We start from the raw sequence: 17,348 nt of genomic DNA on the forward strand, positions 1-17,348 counted from the left end.
ACATCCACGTAGACTCCTTCATAAAAAATCATGTGTTAGTGACTTAGATTTTTTGAAAGTTCGTGTAAATACTGTGAGTGAAATGTTTACACTTCCTGTTTCTTTGTTTCATCGTGCAAATTCGCCTCTGAAGCAACGAAATAAAGGAATGTCTTTTTAATTAAAGGTGAGTTACCATTCTTTAGTATTTTGTCATATTCATTCTGAATACGCTTCTAGGCGCTTTAATCTGGAACCGCGAGACCGCTACGGTCGCAGGTTCGAATCCTGCCTCGGGCGTGGATGTGTGTGATGTCCTTATGTTAGTTAGATTTAAGGAGTTCTAAGTTCTAGGTGACTGATGACCTCAGATGTTAAGTCCCATAGTGCTCAGAGCCAAGCCATTCTGAATATTTATGATAAAAATTCAAAGAAGAGAGCACGAAATTACTGAGAGCTGCTGATGTAGGTCTATTTCACGCACACGTATGAACGAAAATGTTTCATTTTACCATATGTTGCCTGCTACTGCAACAAATTATGTATTCACTAATAAACTTTGTTTTTACTGCTATAATTAGACATTTTTGGACTTTTTGTGTAGATAAAAAGAATATTTTGCAGAAAAATACAGGAACTGGTTGTTTGCACGTCATTTTATAAGTAAAGTAACCATCATCGTGCCTTATTCGGTCTTTGTTCTTCCATTTCTCCGTAAGACAGTAACCTGACCACAACTTGAGGCTGATTGAACGTAGCCCTTATTACAATGTGCGGCGGGGCAGGTTCGACACTATGATCGCTAGCACTGAGTGAAGCGAGCTGCAAAATTAATGTCCACCTACCTCAGTATAGCGTTCGTTCACCATCCGTTACTCTGCATTCGTAGGTACTAAGCAGACGATGTTAAAAGCAGCGTTGAACAAAACCATCGTCCATACTTACGATTGCACAGTCCGCGTAACTTAGGTAACAAAATAAACCTGCAAATTTCTAGTAATAACGGGCAGAATGGGATCCTTTCTTCCTGAACTGAAAATGTCCGCTTATCGATACCAATGTTTTTTTTGTGTGTCTGCCCCAGGTAGCGGAGCGGTCAGCGCGACAGAATGTCAATCTTAAGAGCCCGGGCTCGATTCCCGGCTGGGTCGGAGATTTTCTCCGCTCAGGGACTGGGTGTTGTGTTGTCTTAATCATCATTATTTCATCCCCATGGACGCGTAAGTCGCTGAAGAGGCGTCAACTCGAAAGACTTGCACCCGGCGATCGGTCCTCTCGACCGGAGGCCTTAGTCACACGACATGTACATTTAGCTACGGTGTCAACAAGACCACATTTACGTCGACAGCACACCCACTACTAGTTCGTGCAGCTTATGTCACACGCAGGACAGCCAGAAAGTCCAACCGGAAATATTAAGAGATTAATGCAGTCAGTACTCTGCTGCGAAATGAATTTCACGCTAGATCCTTTTCAGTACATTCTTCAAATGAAGATGCTCGCCAAAATTGTTCTGTAAGTGCATACTGAACACACCACGCAGAATTCTTTACAGAGGCCGAAAGTTTAACACGCAGTTTTCTCTACAACAAACACTCAAAAATCTCCCAAACTTCACAGAACTGTCCGTAATTGCATCTACGTGCACGGCGATACAAACCGAACGCGATATAACAGTCTTTTCTTCATTTTACAAATAATTTTTTCGGACACGTCTAACATGACCTCGTCCGACAGCTAGTCCACGACTAACTGACTGCCGTTGCTTTATGGGCGTATAACTCATCCCAATGCGCCGGAAAGACTTTCCTTTCATTGGTTGATCAAAACGAACAGCCAATCACATTAATCTTTCATGAAATATTCTCGCTTAAACTACTTCACTCCAATCAAGATGCGCAGATGCAACTACGTCGTTTCATGCTGCAAGTTTTAACAAAATGTTCCACCGAACCAAACCAAACGAAAAACTAAGAGAAAACTATGCTTGAAATATACTTTAGAACTCATTGCCCTCTTACTATCTTCCTGGCTGCCTTATTACAAAAGCAAACGCTCATAAACATACGTCATCCGCCAGCTACGTGGTTCACAGTTTTTCATGACATCCTGATGGCGTAACACTTACTAGTTACGTAAGGTGTAATACAATAATTATAGACTTGAAATTTGACATATGTCCCACATACATGCTCACACTCACTCTCACTTACTCTCACCCTAACACAAAATATAAATATTAACTTTTAAACTGTTATTTCCATCACGAATGAAAATTTATCGTAAGTTTAGAACTGAAAATCTTTAAAAATTAAATCATAACATTAAGAATGTTATTACTGTTTTCAAATAAGAAAAGAAACATAGAATTTTGTTATTTCTATCTGAATTTATTTTGTTAAGTGTTTGTTAAGTACTTTTTAATAGGTTTTTTATATCTCTGAAACTATTATAGGTAGCGGTATCAAATTTCGACACAAAGCTCGTCTGAATAACAAAAGGTCATGTACCAAATTTGGAATAAAATAGCTAATATTTAACGTAGTTATTTACTTTTTAGGTGAGGTGAATAAGTGATTTTAGCACGCACCACAGTGAGCGTTTTCACCGTCCGCCTTAGCGACAGGCGGGCCTATGGCGCATACGGCCGGCCACATGCCGCCCGCCACCGAACGTTACTGTGCTGCAGGCTCACACAGCAGCTTGCCATAACGTAACAAACTTACTACAAAACAGCTGCGACGCTGCAAATGTACGTGTAGGGGCCTGTGTCGAGCGCGCTTGTGGACACTCTACCACTTCGCAGCGTGTCGGGGGACGCGATGAATGAAGACGGTCTCCCTACCTGCCTCGTCGCAACAATGCAAAGGTTCTTGACCCACCTACCGCCGGGGACACCCGGGCTATTTGACACTTGCTACATCCGGAGACATCCGTTCGTCGTCGCATTCGTATTCATGCCTCCACTGTCGGAGCTTCTGGAACGCTGTTCTCCTGTGTGAATCAGCTCTTCTTCGGAGTGCCGTCGTTCCCATGTTATAAACTTGTTTACGCACATTTATACCTGTGAACACATTTGCGGCAACTGCGAAGAGTCTAATCCTTGCATTCCCGGTGGCGGCAACATAAATGGAAACGAAGAAAATAAATAAATAACTGGTGGCACTGTCACTTGGTCTCTGTGTACAACATTCATTTTCCAGAGTCGACATCGAACTTGATACCTAAGAGAACTGATTCCAGCAATTCATGTTCCTTCTTTATGTTGATACATTATGAAGTAACGGAAAAAACTGAAAGTTTTCCCGCTTCTGATCTTCTATAACCTTGTTTTCCGTCGCGCGTTAAAAGTTCCTATTTTGTAGTGTGCACTTAAATCCCTAAGTGCAGGAATATTCATTGTATGCAGAACTGTGCAGCAAATTTTGTTTGCTTGCAGTCTTCGCACAAAGCTAAGAGTCCACTATACGTTATGTGCAGAAGAAGAAAGCTATCTAGATATTATCCTTCCTTTTTCCACTCGGAAATGAAGCAAGTAAATATTAATCATTTTGCGCCTCTTCCATCTTGTTATCGCAAAAGCGTAAACATGTATGCGACACCTTCATATTGTAAAAGATGGTAGATTTTTATACTTCCGGTGCTCCTTTACTGATGTGCATATTGTCCCTTCGGAATAGGGATACGAGTGCTGCAACAGTTCACAAGTGCGATCAGCAGAACAGTTTCTAAGGTGTAATCTTCGCAGTTGATCTTCGACGTCCTAAAATTTACGCTTTTCACGTCACACCAGTTCGGCTGGATCTTTCCACTTCATGTCAGGAAATGCAAACGCTGGTGTTCTGACAGAAAGCTTTGTACTTCTAGACGTAGTTGCCTTCGTGCGCACAGCGCATAGATATTTCTTCTGGGTAAATCGTAATTGTTGTTAGACATTTTGCCGACGGCTTCATTTTAGACTTTATCGGGACACAAGTAAATAATGTAGTAGTTCTGTCTCTCTGAGAGAACAGATACGAACTTGGCGTCCTGAGCCACATACTAAATGGACTTTGGTTCTGCCAGACTTGAGGGTAGCTACAGACAAGGGCATGAAAGGCCCAAGCGATGCAAGCAGCCGATTGGGGCGCCATGCTGAGACGAGGGCCAGAGGCTCCCCTAGTACAAAATGTGTATATAGGGTAAAAAGTAAGTAGCAGCGCCGCGCGGTTTGAGGCGTCATGTCACGGACTGCGCGGCCCCTCCCGCCGGAGGTTCGAGTCGGGCATGGGTGTGTGTGTTGTTCTTAGCATAAGTTAGTTTAAGTAGTGTGTAAGTCTAGGGACCGATGGCCTAAGCAGTTTGGTCCCTTAGGAATCCACACACATTTGAACATTTTTTAATTAGTAGCGAAAACTGACGCGATAGAAAGTAAACGACAGTATTCGCTGAAGCAATCATATTCCAATGAACATGGGCCAACGAAAGAGCCGTTGGCGAAATAATTGCGGATGTGGGCTACTGAAATATTTCGGTATAAAATATGAACACTTCCTGGATGTATCCTCATCCAATCGGTCTCAGATTTCGCCTAGGGCTTACCTTGACAAGGAACAAAATGTTAAATCAGCACGTTGCACTCGTGTCCCCGGATCGTAGCGTAAAGCGTGACAAAAGTTTGCAATTCACTGCTCCAGTTCTTCAGCCGTATCAGCGGTAGTGCTTTACACTTCACTTTTGAGATGAACACAGACAGAAAAAATCTAAACAATTGAGATCAGATGGCCTTGAAGGCCAAGGTACATTCTGTGTTCGACCTATCCGTCTTGGACCGTATTGACGTTAAAAGTCAGTAACAAAATGTCCCTGTGGAGTACCATGCACGTACCACGTTCACCAACGTTGGGCAAGGTAAACTAGTCCTAGGGTGAAACTGGAGTCCAATTACAAGGGGACTTACTGGAAAAGTTTCGTTTCAGGTAGTTTTGTACTAACGAGGGCAATGCTGCGTAGTTAAGTCAGTGGTTGGCACTTGTATAATTTTCTCACAAACGGCTTGTTTGCAGACCCATGTTTACTGGAAAGCTTTTCCTTGTGTTGTCGCATACTTCCACAGTGTCATTTTTCACTTTTAAATGTGATCCTCCTCCTACGTAGCTGGGTACATAATAACAGAATGTTATTCAGTAAAAGCTGTTAAAGATCTCAGGGTTTACCTTAAATATAAATGGTTTCTTCTCGTAATATTTAGCACTGGACGCAGATTTTTTTTTTTTAAATTCTGTTAGAGGGAAACGTCTGTGTAGTACTTACTTTAAAACAAACAACTCACTTTCACGGCCACTGTATTTAGTTTTTTTTAAAGGTTTTATGAAGAGCCCGCTTGGAGTTGCGGGTGGGGGGGAGGATGTCGCAGAATGACACATACCTTGTTGGGAAAATTGTTCTCGAACTTGCCCTGAGTACAGAATATGATAGTACTTCCAGTTGGCAATGAGGGGTACGTCCCAGACACATATCTAGAAACCTAGGGTTACATGACAGACGAATGAATGACTGAATGAGCGATCAAACGACACAACAAGGGTACTATTCCTGGTTTATAAACTGAACAGCGCACTCCGAAGACTATTGGCTTGTATTCTGGAGGAAACATATGTAATCCTTATCCAGCCATCCTCATTAAAGTTTCTGTGGTTTATTTAAACCATTTCTTTCTCCGAGGCGGTAACAGTCCCATTTTCTCAATCTGTAGGTGCACAGTGCTCCTTATTGTATGGCACCTACGTTCACGCGACGTTAAATTTTTACCTTCCTTCCAACAGATGTATAGTTTGAGCTCATACATGCTTGGTAGTTGCTGTCCGCCTGTGCTAGGCCTGTGACAAGAATATGTAAGTAGACGCATTAGAGACTAGTGAAATCGCGCTCACAGTCCACTCTCCGAGATAGCAAGTAACGGCCCAGACGCACACTGGGGTAACTGGAGAGAGACGGGCACATAGACCGCAGGGTGGTGCGGAAGCATACGCACCGCTTGGCGACGTATTTAAATTGGAGAGAGGCGGGCGGGCATGGTTCGCTGTGAGCGGGGCCGGGGTGCAAGGTCGAGTTACAGCGAGTTAAGATACTTCCGGCGGCGGCAGGGTAGCGCCCGCGCCTGCGCCCTCCCACGCACCGCGCCGCCGCCGCCACGGCAGGTGCGTCCTCCGGCCACTCTTTGTTAACTGCTGCTGCTCACTGCTCGCTCCCAGCCATCGTCCCCACCTCTAGTCCGCAAAAAACACTATTTTTTTTATCGCATAGCGAACTTGTATCTGAATCCATGGCCTCTACCTTCCTAGCCCACTCATGACTTGGGCTTACCTCACACGACGATCAAGGTAGTATTTCTTGACTTCCGAAAACCATTTGACTCAGGCCCATACCTATGTTTGTTGCTGAAAGTATGACCATACGGAATATGGAGCGAAGCTATGTCCGGATTCAGAATTTATTATTAGGAAGTACACAGCTTTTGTTCTTGGATGTAGTCGTAGAGAGATGTAGAAGTAGCTTCAGATGTGCCCAGAGAAGTATTTCGGTGCCCTTGTTGTTCATGTTATATACGAGAGGCGTTCAGTGACTCGTGTAACACACATTTTCAGAAGGCAGAAGCACGCATCGAACCACTCTACTGGTCGACGTCGGTGCCAAAGTCTTTGCTGCATCAGTAACTTCCCCTTGATCCATGTACTGCTTGCCACGGAAGGCATCCTTCATTGGGACAAACAGATGGAAGTCGGAAGATGAGGGATACGGGCTATAGGGTGGACAGGGAAGAACAGTACAGCGAAATTTTGTGAGCTTCCTTCTGGTAAGCAGACTTGTTTGAGGCCTTGCGTTGTCACGGAGAAGGAGAAGATCGTTTGCATTTTGCTGGCTCCGAACACTCTGAAGTTAGCTTCCTGAGGGTGCGCCATATACTTCAGAGTTTATCGTTCCACCATGAGGGAGCACATCAAATAGAGTAAGCCCTTCATAGTCTCAGAAGATCGTCGCTATAACTTTATTGGCTGAGGGTGCGGCCTTGAGGTTTGTCTTCTGATAGGTGTCACTCCTTGGATTGCCGGTTTATTTCCGGTTCGAAGTGATGAACATGTGTTCCATCGCCTGTGACAATGTTCGAGAAGAAAAGTCACATGCAAGGAATTTTACACAGATTGTTCTTGGTTACTCTTCATGGTCTTCTTTTAGCAGCAAGGAACCACATTTCTTGAGTGCCCCAACTCGTGGACGAGTGTGTCAGCACTACCAATGGAGCCGCGCGGAGTGGCAGCGCGGTTTGAGGCACCATGTCGCGGACTGCGCCGCCCCTCCCGCCGGAGGTTCGAGTCCTCCCTCGGACACTTGTGTGTGTGTGTGTGTGTGTGTGTGTGTAATTTCGTAGCATAAGTTTAAGTAGTGTGTAAGTACCGATGACCTCAGCAGTTTGGTGCCTTCGGAATTCATATGTATTTTAACATTTGAAATACAAGTAGAGACGTCCAGTTGAGCAGTGAGGTCTTTGATTGTAAGCAGTCGATCACCTCGAATGAGAGACCGACGGAGGTGGCGCAGTGGGTAGCACACTGGACTCGCATTTGGGAGGACGACGGTTCAGTCCCGCGTCCGGCCATCCTGATTTAGTTTTTCCGTGATTTCCCTAAATCGCTCCAGGTAAATGCCGGGATGGTTCCTCTGAAAGGGCACGGCGGACTTCCTTTCCCGTCCTTACCTAATCCGATGGGACCGATGACCTCGCTGTCTGGTCTCTTCCCCCAAAACAAGCCCCAACCTCAATTGAGTGTGTCCGCACGTTCTATCATTACAGAAGTCACGGCGGTCGGCACGCAGGAGATCACAGAGGTTTGCGCGACCGTGCTGCGATGATGACAGACACCTCACCCAACGATATACCGTACTTTGGTTCACAGGAAGGTCTCCGTATACATTCTGGAAGCGCCTATGAATATCTGCGATGCTCTAGTTTTCCGCCAAAAGCAACTCTGCTTGGAACGCTCCTCCATTACAGACACCACTTCGAAGGCTACGAATAGTGCCACCATTTATAGAAACTTTACCAGATTGGTGGAGGAGGCTAACAGAATTTAGCCAAATGTAAGGCTCTGTTCGTATTTTTCTCAAGCTGCCCATAAAGATTTAAATGTGGTCCGATCCGAACGAAGAGTTAAAATGGGAAGGAAGATTCTCACACGGCGCAGTTGCCGTTCTCCAAAGCGCGGAGCAACAATATATAAGCGCTCTTATATTTTTTTATTGTTATTATCTCGGGCTCGTATTCAGTTTGTGTACTGCAGCAGCTTGGAAGCGAAATAAAAAAAAAAGATAGCCAATAAGATAATTATATGTGGTCGTATAATCGATTACTGTGAGGAGTGCGTCTGCTTAGTGATGGGCCACGCCGGGACAATGAACGTTGGCGTGTGGAGGGAAGGCCGGCGGTGTGCCGGGAGCTAGGAGGGGCGAGTGCGGCCTGTGAATACCTGAACGTGCGGGCCCGGGCCCGGGCCCGGATGCTGCTGCTCCGCGCCGGGCACTTCACGCGCCGCTCATTCACCGCTCAGGCGGCCAGGGCGCGCGGCAGCCAGCCGCCACTGCCAACTCGACGAGCTTCACGGAATCGGGCAGATCAAAACTGTGAGCTACGAGCGGGAATCGTGCCTGCATAGCTCAGTCGACGTCAGAAAACTCGACGAATTACAAAAAATAAAGCTAGTGAATGTCTATCTAATACCTAAAATTAAGTGGCTCGTATCCTCTCGCCGCCCTGCAACACCGCCAAAACCATTATGTCGGCGCTAGGTCACTTTACAAGCTTTGGTCCTATTTTTAAAGTATAATAAAACAGGCTGACGCTAGCAACTAAAAACAAGGCGGTTCAGCCTCACCGACGTCTACTACAGACCAGTGGTCTTGTACATCGGCAGCATGCTTAAGAGTGGAGAAATGTGCCTCCTAGCCTCACCGCACGTTTACTAAATGAGATACCACTGGCTAGCCTTCTCAACAGGCAACATTAACCATATACCGAACGGATTCTTGTCATTTAAAGTACTTTCTCTTCACATACAATTATAAACAGGTGACAGAAGTCATAGCGTACCCCCTAATATTTTGTCGAACTTCTTTTTGCCCGGCGTACTGCAGCAACTCGACGTGGCATGACCTCAACATGTCGCTGGAAGTCCTCTACAGAAATATTGAGCCTTGCTGCCTTCGTAGCCGTATATAACTGTGAATGTGTTGCCTGTGCAGGATTTTGTGCACGAACTGACCTCTCGACTGTGTCCCTGAAAATGACCGATGGAGTTGATGTCGGACGATCTGACCAAATCATCCGCTTGAACTGTCCAGAACGTTCTTCAAACCATTCGCAGACAATATGACATGGTGACATGGCGTATCGTTGCATCGTTCGTTGGGGACATAAATTCCGTGATTGACAGAAAATGGTCTTTGAGTTGCCGAGCATAACTGTTTCCATTCACTGATCGGTTCAGGTGGACCACAGGATGCAGTCCATTCCATGTAAGCACAGCTCTCACAGTTCTAGAGCCACCAGCCGCTCGCACAGTGCCTTGTCGACAACTTGGGTCCATGGCTTTGTGGAGTCTGTGCACACCTCCACCCTACCACCAGCTCTTATCAGCTGAAATCCAATCACCGAGCGAGATGGTGTAGTGGTTACGATATTGGACTCGCATTCGGGAGGACAAAGTTTCAAACCCGCGTCCGGCCATCCTTATCTATAATTTCCGCGATTTCCCTAAGTCGCTTCAGGCAGATACCTCGAGGATTCCTTTGAAAGGATACGACCGTGTCCCTTCCCTAATCCGATCTTGTGCTCCGTTTTTAATGACCTCGTTGTCGACGGAACGTCAATTTTGAATCATGTCCTACTCCTACTCCACGGTTTTGCACCCGTCTAGAGTCCGACCGATGTGGTTACGAGCCAGGAGAAGCGCTTCGGGCGATGTCGTCCGATACCATAGGCCATCATCATCAGATTTCACCACACTGTCCACACGGATAAGTTCGTCGTATCTCTCACGTTGACTTGTGCGTTTATTTCATTCAGTGTTGCTTGTCTATTAGCACTGACAACACTACGAAGACGTCACTGCTCTCGGTCGTTAAACGAAGGTTGTCGGCCACTGTGTTGTCAGTGGCGAGAGATAATGCATGAAACTTGGAATTCTCGGCACACTCTTGATACTGTGGATCTGAGAATATTGCATTCATTAACGATTTCCGAAATGGAATGTCCCATGCGTCTAGCTCCAACTGCCGTTTCCCTTTCAGAGTCTGTTGATTCCAGTCGTGCGGCCACAATCACGTCGGAAACCTGAGTACAAATGACAGCTCCGCCAATACGCTGCCCTTCTATACCTTCAGTACACGATACTACCGCTATCTGTATACATGCATGTCGCTACCTCGTGACTTTTGTCACTTCTCTGTATGTAACTGACAACACCCGATAGAAACTAACATATGTAAATCAATTACAGTATAAATTAATGGAGCACAAAGCTGAGAACACGATAGAAGGTAAATAAAAGACCACAAACTGGCAAGGGATGTGGAACAAGATTCATAACGGACATTTACCCACGAGAGTGGGAGTCCAGTTTATACACCACGGTCAATTGGAAAATTCCAACGGACTCCGAACTATACACAGTACACCTCACCCAACTCACCCTTGTGTTCCCTATGTACCGCTATCGACAGTGAGGAGCACAGACTTACATGTACAAACGCAAGAGCAATATGGACCACAATCAGACCGATGGTGTCGAGCATCAAAGGGACTGCACCTCATACCATGACAACAGCGGACTTCTTCAAACAACTATGCCCCTTTTCTCAAAATGAAGGGAAACGCAGTGAACTGGCTAAAATGTCACATCGTATTTTATATTCCGGGAAACGAAACAAAAAAGTAACAGGATCGTTGAGAGTGCCTCACGACAATGCACCATAGACTTCAACGGACGGGAAACTTAAGGAAGAATTCGGCGGTTTTTTTTTCTCTCCTTCCTCATTGTCTTAAGGAATAGGTTTAGGTAATATAAATGTTAAAGACAAATGTCCTTTATAGGGCAAGACTGGGAGAGGAAGAAGACATCAACTAACAAACAGTTGAGGCAGGAAAGCAATGACTACGTGGAACTAAACAGGAAAACACAAGACAGCAAGAGATGGCGAAGTTCCATGTCTGAAATCGCGGCGAGCAGAACAACTAATGTTGATGTTCTCTCCAAGAAACGAAGATTAGGTTTTAATGTCTCATCGACGACGAGGTCATTGTAGACGATGCACAGTCTTTGGTAGGGCAAGGATATCAACCTTCTCCTTTACCAATAAACCATCCTGGCATTTGGCTTAAGCGATTTACGGAATCAATAGGAAACTGAATAGCGGAAGTCAAAAGGGGACTGTTCAATCCGACATATTGAAACTACCAATGACACTTTTTATGCAGCAAAAATGCACCGAAAGATCCAGTGTCAAAATGTTACCTACTAAGACTCACTGCAATGAAAGCCTACTTATGTGTTATTTATTAGTTAATTTCTTGTATCGAACCCCGGTATTGACCGTGTAGGCATGGTTGAACTACAGACAACACGAGCCGTGTACCTCCGTCCAGGTGGAATGACAGGAAATCTTTGGGTGGGTTTAGTGACATCTCTGAGCAGTCAAAGGGACTGTGTCTGTGATCAAATATCCCCAGTCAACGTCCATCTTCAGGAGTTCTGGGAACTGCGGCAATGCAAAACTCCTTTGATGTGTGTATATAATTCGGATTCCACCAGAAATTAATAGTGTTTCAGCCCCTCGATAAAAACATTTCAACAGTGTAAAACATTTTTCAGAAAATTCTCGGGCAATATAATTTACAACAGCTCTTTGTCTCTTCATATTTATCCGCGGAACAAAATTGTTTAACTTCCGTCTTTTCTGCACTGTCAGTTTCCATCATAGCTGTCAATATGAACTGCAAGTTACTCAAAACGGTTATTATTGGAGCATTTTTAGTACGGTTAATGTGCTTAAAATTCACGTATGTGATTTGGACTTCGCGGCGCCACGTTCCTCTTGTCACGGCTGAGTTTGCTTATCCGCCAATCCGCGCCCTGGACAGAAAGAGCTGTACAAACTGCTGTTATAAGTGGTTCTTCGTGCGGTAAAAATTAACAACTTTAATTTGTTTACATACTCACAATGTGTCTTAGCAGCTACAATTTTGACAGTACATTTGTTTCTGTGCATTCTTCCTGCTTCAAAAATTTCAGGCTAAGCTTCGACATGTCGGACTGGACCATTCCGTTGTAAGGGCAAGTCCAGTGTTTCAACTGCATCACGTCGCTCTATTTTGTCTCGAAGAATCTGTCTAGAGGTCTTTCGAAATTATGCTATGAGTTTTTATCCACAGTTAGGTAGTTACTACATTTGCGACATGTAGATTTTCGTCCTGATATTTTACTGAATCAACACGATAAATTAGATAGATAAGAACTAATTTCTAAAAACTATTAGACCTAATATTATTCAATAAGAAGCGGTTGTAATGCCACTGCTCCCAGATAGCTGTCCGTTCAAAAACAGCTGAAGTAATTGTTTACAATTGTCTGTTGTAGTTCTCACTCCCGAAATTATTCTCTAGACCCACGCCAAACACTACTGCCTGCGTAGAGTGGTTTCATTATTAGGTTAATGCGAAAATGGAGTCACTCTACAAAAGAAACTGTTTACTATACATTTCTGCGAACCATTATAGAATATTGCTCAAGTGTGTGAGGTCCTGAGCAGGTAAGGCTTTCGGTGGAGATTGAACATATACGAAGAAGAGTGACGTTAATGCCCACAAGTTTATTTCACCATCGGGAGAGCCTCAGCACCAAGACGCTTAAGGAGAGACACGCTCTCTTGCAAGCTTGCTTACCAAGTTTCGCGACCCTGTATTAAGCGAGGAACTCTGTACGTAACGCTTCTTTAGGGACTGCGACCACAATATTAAGCAAATTACAGCACGCACAGAGATATGTAAGCAATCATTTGTCTAACGTGTTGTACGCGTTTGGACGGAGAAAATGCTGATACGTGGCTCAGTGGGAACCACCACGCCATACCGTTGACAGTGGTTTGCAGAGTGTTATTGTGGACGTAGATGCAGATGTAGGTGTAGGTGTATAATGTCCGACAAACTGCATAAACTAGTGGCATCACATAAAAAAAGGAAGGCTAGAGTGACCCTGAAGTAGCCAATCACGGTGCAAGTTTTAGGATGGCCGGTGACTGTTCCCTGTCGTATCACAAAACAACTTAATGTCCTCGCGTGGCAGGTATCGCAGCGAGCAGCGGGCCGATCTGCGATTGTGCAGTGTAAATTTGCTGGTAAGATTCTGTGGGCCATGGCAGCGATGGGCTAGCAGCGATATTGCAACATATATTTGAATTTGGCGTGGATTTATTAAGTCACATTGCCAACAGCTCGCTACAAATATACCATCATATATACAGAGAAATCACAATGTAAAAATTTCGAACAGTTATTTAGAATCATTTTACCATGTCCACGGAGGTACAATATTTATAGCTAAGGGTTCTTGACCTATCAACTGGATACAAAATAGAACGTAAGAAAGACTCAACAGAAATTGGGAAGATTAGAATGTTTTACAACCACAGATAGTACACCAAATTTCATTACATTTGCTACCAACTCGTATAAAATAGAAAAGAGGCTTTGTATATCTGAAGATATTCATCACATAATAACACAGAAGCAGTTGCTGGAAAGGACACCTTACGTTTCGGAATGTTTCGTAGTATATGAGTTCATCGAGCTTTGAAGAAACTGCAGGAAAACAACAAACAGTTTACACCTCTTTCTTTCTCTTCTGACGCGCAGAAAGGGATGTCCTTGATGCTCATCGGAAGTAGTTAGGAAAGAGTTGAACCACGGTTGATACGCATTCGTACGATGGTAGTTATCAGCTTCCTGCTTGCCTGAACTTTTCAAAACCAAGGAGAACTTCTAAGGAGCGGTTAGATCGGAGTGTAGTATTGTCCTTCGTGGCAGATGGAAAAGCGCGTATCCTCTACCCATATGTTGCAGCATAAACGTAACATAAGACAGAATAGGACATGTATTACGACATCTAGAAATAACTTTCGTGGTTCTTGTGGAAGCTGTAGGAGGTAAAAACTCTAAGGAAAGGCAGAGATTGGCAGTCGTCGTTGTTGTCGTTCTTGTTGTTGTTGTTGTTGGTGGTGGTGGTGGTGGTGGTGGTGGTGGTGGTGGTGGTGGTGGTCTTAGGTCTGAAGGCTGGTTTGGCACAGTTCTCCGCGATAGTCCATCCTAAGCAAGCCTCTTCGTCGCGTCGTAATGTACATCCATTTCAGTCTGTTACCTGTACTCGAGCATTGGTGTCCCTCTAAAACATCCCCCTCCCCCCACCCACTTCCATTATCAAACTGACGGTTCCTTGATGCCGCAGGACCTGTCCCATTAAACGATCCCTTGTTTTAGTCAAGCTGTGCTTTAAATTTCATTTGTCGCCAATTCCATTCAATACTCGTTACTGTAGCCGACGTTTGATCGATGATTTTTCTGAGGTTTTTTCCAGCACGAGTAGCCGGCATTGATAAAGCTGCACAAATTGTCTGTTGGCCTCTGTCTCGGGTTCTTCAGTCGGACGTTTATTTGAAGGTTTTTGAGACGTTTCTTCAGCACGAGTGACTGGCAGTTGTGAGCTCGACTCGGTCCACCACCAGCAGTGGAGGATGAAGGTTTGAGAATGTCAGCTACTCGTGCTGGAGAAACGTCAGAAAAGTCATGGCACAAACATCGGCCTAAGAGCGCGAGACAGAAGACAACAGGCACTTTCTCAAGAAGTGGCCACGAAAGCATTACCAGTTTTGTACGTTCTCGTTAGTTATTCTCTTGTATGAACTCTTCATCGGTCGCGTTTCACCTCTGGCAAATAATCGAGGACGTTGGGTGCAAGTGCTACTCATAAATGAAGAGGTTGGCACTGCTGGGTAATCAGACTACTGAGATGGATGGCCCAAAAGATGAATCATCGCCGTATTTCGCCGCACACCTTCCTCGCAAATAACAGTGGCAGCAGCAACAAGAAGGGACTGTAATGAGCAGCGCCGGCGAGGAGGCCGCATCCTCACGGCAGGCTCCCCGCAGAGTGCGAGCAGCGGGAAGGCAGCGGCCCAGAGGCGCAGCACATGTGAATGGGCTGCAGGCCGGCGCGGCCAGCGCTACGTCGCGCCTCCCCACGGCGGCGCCAGGTACTGAGCGCTGCAGCCCATTGATGGCGGCGGCTGGGGGCGGGCGCTGGCGGTAGCCGCCGCCGCGCGGGCAGTCTGCCGCGGAGCGCGCTGCCGAGCGGACCTCTGCACGGCCGGCATGTGGGTCAACCTCGTCGACCTCTACCGGCAGCTACGCATCGCATGAGCCGGACACGCACAGCCGCAGCATGGGAATTAAAACGATGAAGTCGTTCGCCAGGCCTAGAGGTGAGACTCGAGACGACGGCGACAGATGCCTCGGCGGACACGTGCCGCGCCACCGAAGCCGCAACTCCGCACGTGTGCCGCCAGCCGTTTTCGGCTTCTCCCTTTTTTTCCTTACGCTTCGGAAAGACCGGCTGACGCCGCCGTTTAAAGGTCGCGCGCGCGCTGTTTTCGTAGTGACACATGGCGCCCGTGTGCTGGTGCTGGTGCGCGGAAGCTGAGCGAAGCCGACGGTGCGGCGTGTGCGAAGCTTGATGGCATAGTGGTGGTGTTCTGTCCTCGCTGCGTTACATTCAGCCCCAGGACGGATTCGTTGGAAATTATAGTGTGCTTGTGCGTTCTATGATTTATGTGCGGCGTTGTTAAATTTATGTGACGTGCCGATATTCTTTTTCCTTTTTTTATTTTTATTTTCTTCTTTTATACACCCGTTGTAATTTCAAGACGTCTGACTCACATGTGGACTTTGTCTAGCGTTTGTTGACACTCGTTGTGTTTGGTCCTTTTACCGTGATGTGTCTTCCACGAAACACGTCATAGCTCTGTGTGACTGCGTTGTAGTCCTCGGGCTGACAGCGTATCTCATTCATTGCCAACCACATTCTGCCACTCTTGGCTCTGAGCACTATGGGACTTAACATCTATGGTCATCAGTCCCCTAGAACTTAAATTAGTTAGGTTTAAGTACTTCTAAGGACATCACACAACACCCAATCATCACGAGGCATAGAAAATCCCTGACCCCGCCGGGAATCGAACCCGGGCGTGGGAAGCGAGAACGCTACCCCTCGACCACAAGCTACTGACCAGCCACTCCTACTTTCAACAATACTGTGTAGATGTAGGACGTACACAGCGTCAGTCCTTCAAAACTGTTTCGTATGGGGCTTTCTTCAGATGTATTCGACACTTGTACTTTGTACAAGAAAGGAGAACACGAAAACTGTAGTGAGCATCTTGGCTTCATAATTTATTTACTTGTTATTGAAATGTGTTGCCTGTACGATAAAGTTTTGTTTGTCATCATTGTCGAACCTGCACTTCATTCGTCACATGTCTCTTTTTATTTCCAGTGCTTTTTTAAAGAATCAGTGACTCGGTATATTATAGTGCCCAATGCGCTGTCGGATTACGTGGCTTCTCTACAGTTTGCTTTATTGAAAATGGTTGCTGCCATGACATATTTTATACAGAGCTCTGCTGTTTCGTTCTTCATCTCGCTGCCGTTCACCGGCGCGAGAAAACTTTGTGCTTCTGAAAGTGTGATAACATTTTTGTAGGTTGTGCAAATACCGTTTTTAAAGTGAGTCCCTCGTAATAGAGTAAACTTTTTGGGATTGATCGATATGTAGAAATAATAGAAACCAAAATAAATAAAGTGAGGTAGTGTGAATGTACCTAGAAGTCACACGGTATTATTATTATCTGTTTCTGCTGGGTGATAGATAATTTCTATCACAATGTAGTCTATTAGTGATGACTTTATATCTGTTGGCCGTTTCGGTTTTAAGTAAACCATTAGTGTGCAATACCTGCTAGAATAGTACCACGACTGAAAGTACTTAGGGATTAGGTCCATTGTTGCTAGTAGGGCAGTAACAGAGCTAAACATTGTCAAAGCCTTGTGTTTGGTAGATCCTCCTTTCCACTGAGGGAGAACTTGCTGTTCAGAGCGTCTGCAGCAGTGCCTAGCTCCGCACACGGCACGTAGCCCACAGCGTGGTGGGCTGGTCTCCCATCAGCGTGGATGCGTACGGAAAATCCCCGCAGGCCCGGTTGCGAAAGCGACGAGCAGAACATCTGGCCGT

The 17,348-nt window shown here is 45.5% G+C and overlaps 1 protein-coding gene across 5 annotated transcripts in view; it reads left to right on the forward strand.

The window, feature by feature from the left end:
* The window catches only part of LOC126268147 (ETS-like protein pointed), a 739,728-nt gene that overhangs the window by 513,588 nt on the left and 208,792 nt on the right, over nt 1-17,348 (forward strand). The window contains exon 1 of one of the 5 annotated variants that reach the window (XM_049973683.1): nt 15,251-15,543. The exons of the other annotated variants lie outside the window; for them this stretch is intronic. Coding sequence (XP_049829640.1) covers nt 15,504-15,543 — 40 coding nt within the window. The 5' untranslated portion in view covers nt 15,251-15,503. Of the gene's footprint in view, nt 1-15,250; nt 15,544-17,348 lie in introns of those variants that run through there. 5 annotated transcript variants of the gene reach the window in all.

Source organism: Schistocerca gregaria, chromosome 4 (assembly GCF_023897955.1).
Source record: "Schistocerca gregaria isolate iqSchGreg1 chromosome 4, iqSchGreg1.2, whole genome shotgun sequence".
NCBI classification, from domain to species: Eukaryota; Metazoa; Arthropoda; class Insecta; order Orthoptera; family Acrididae; genus Schistocerca; species Schistocerca gregaria.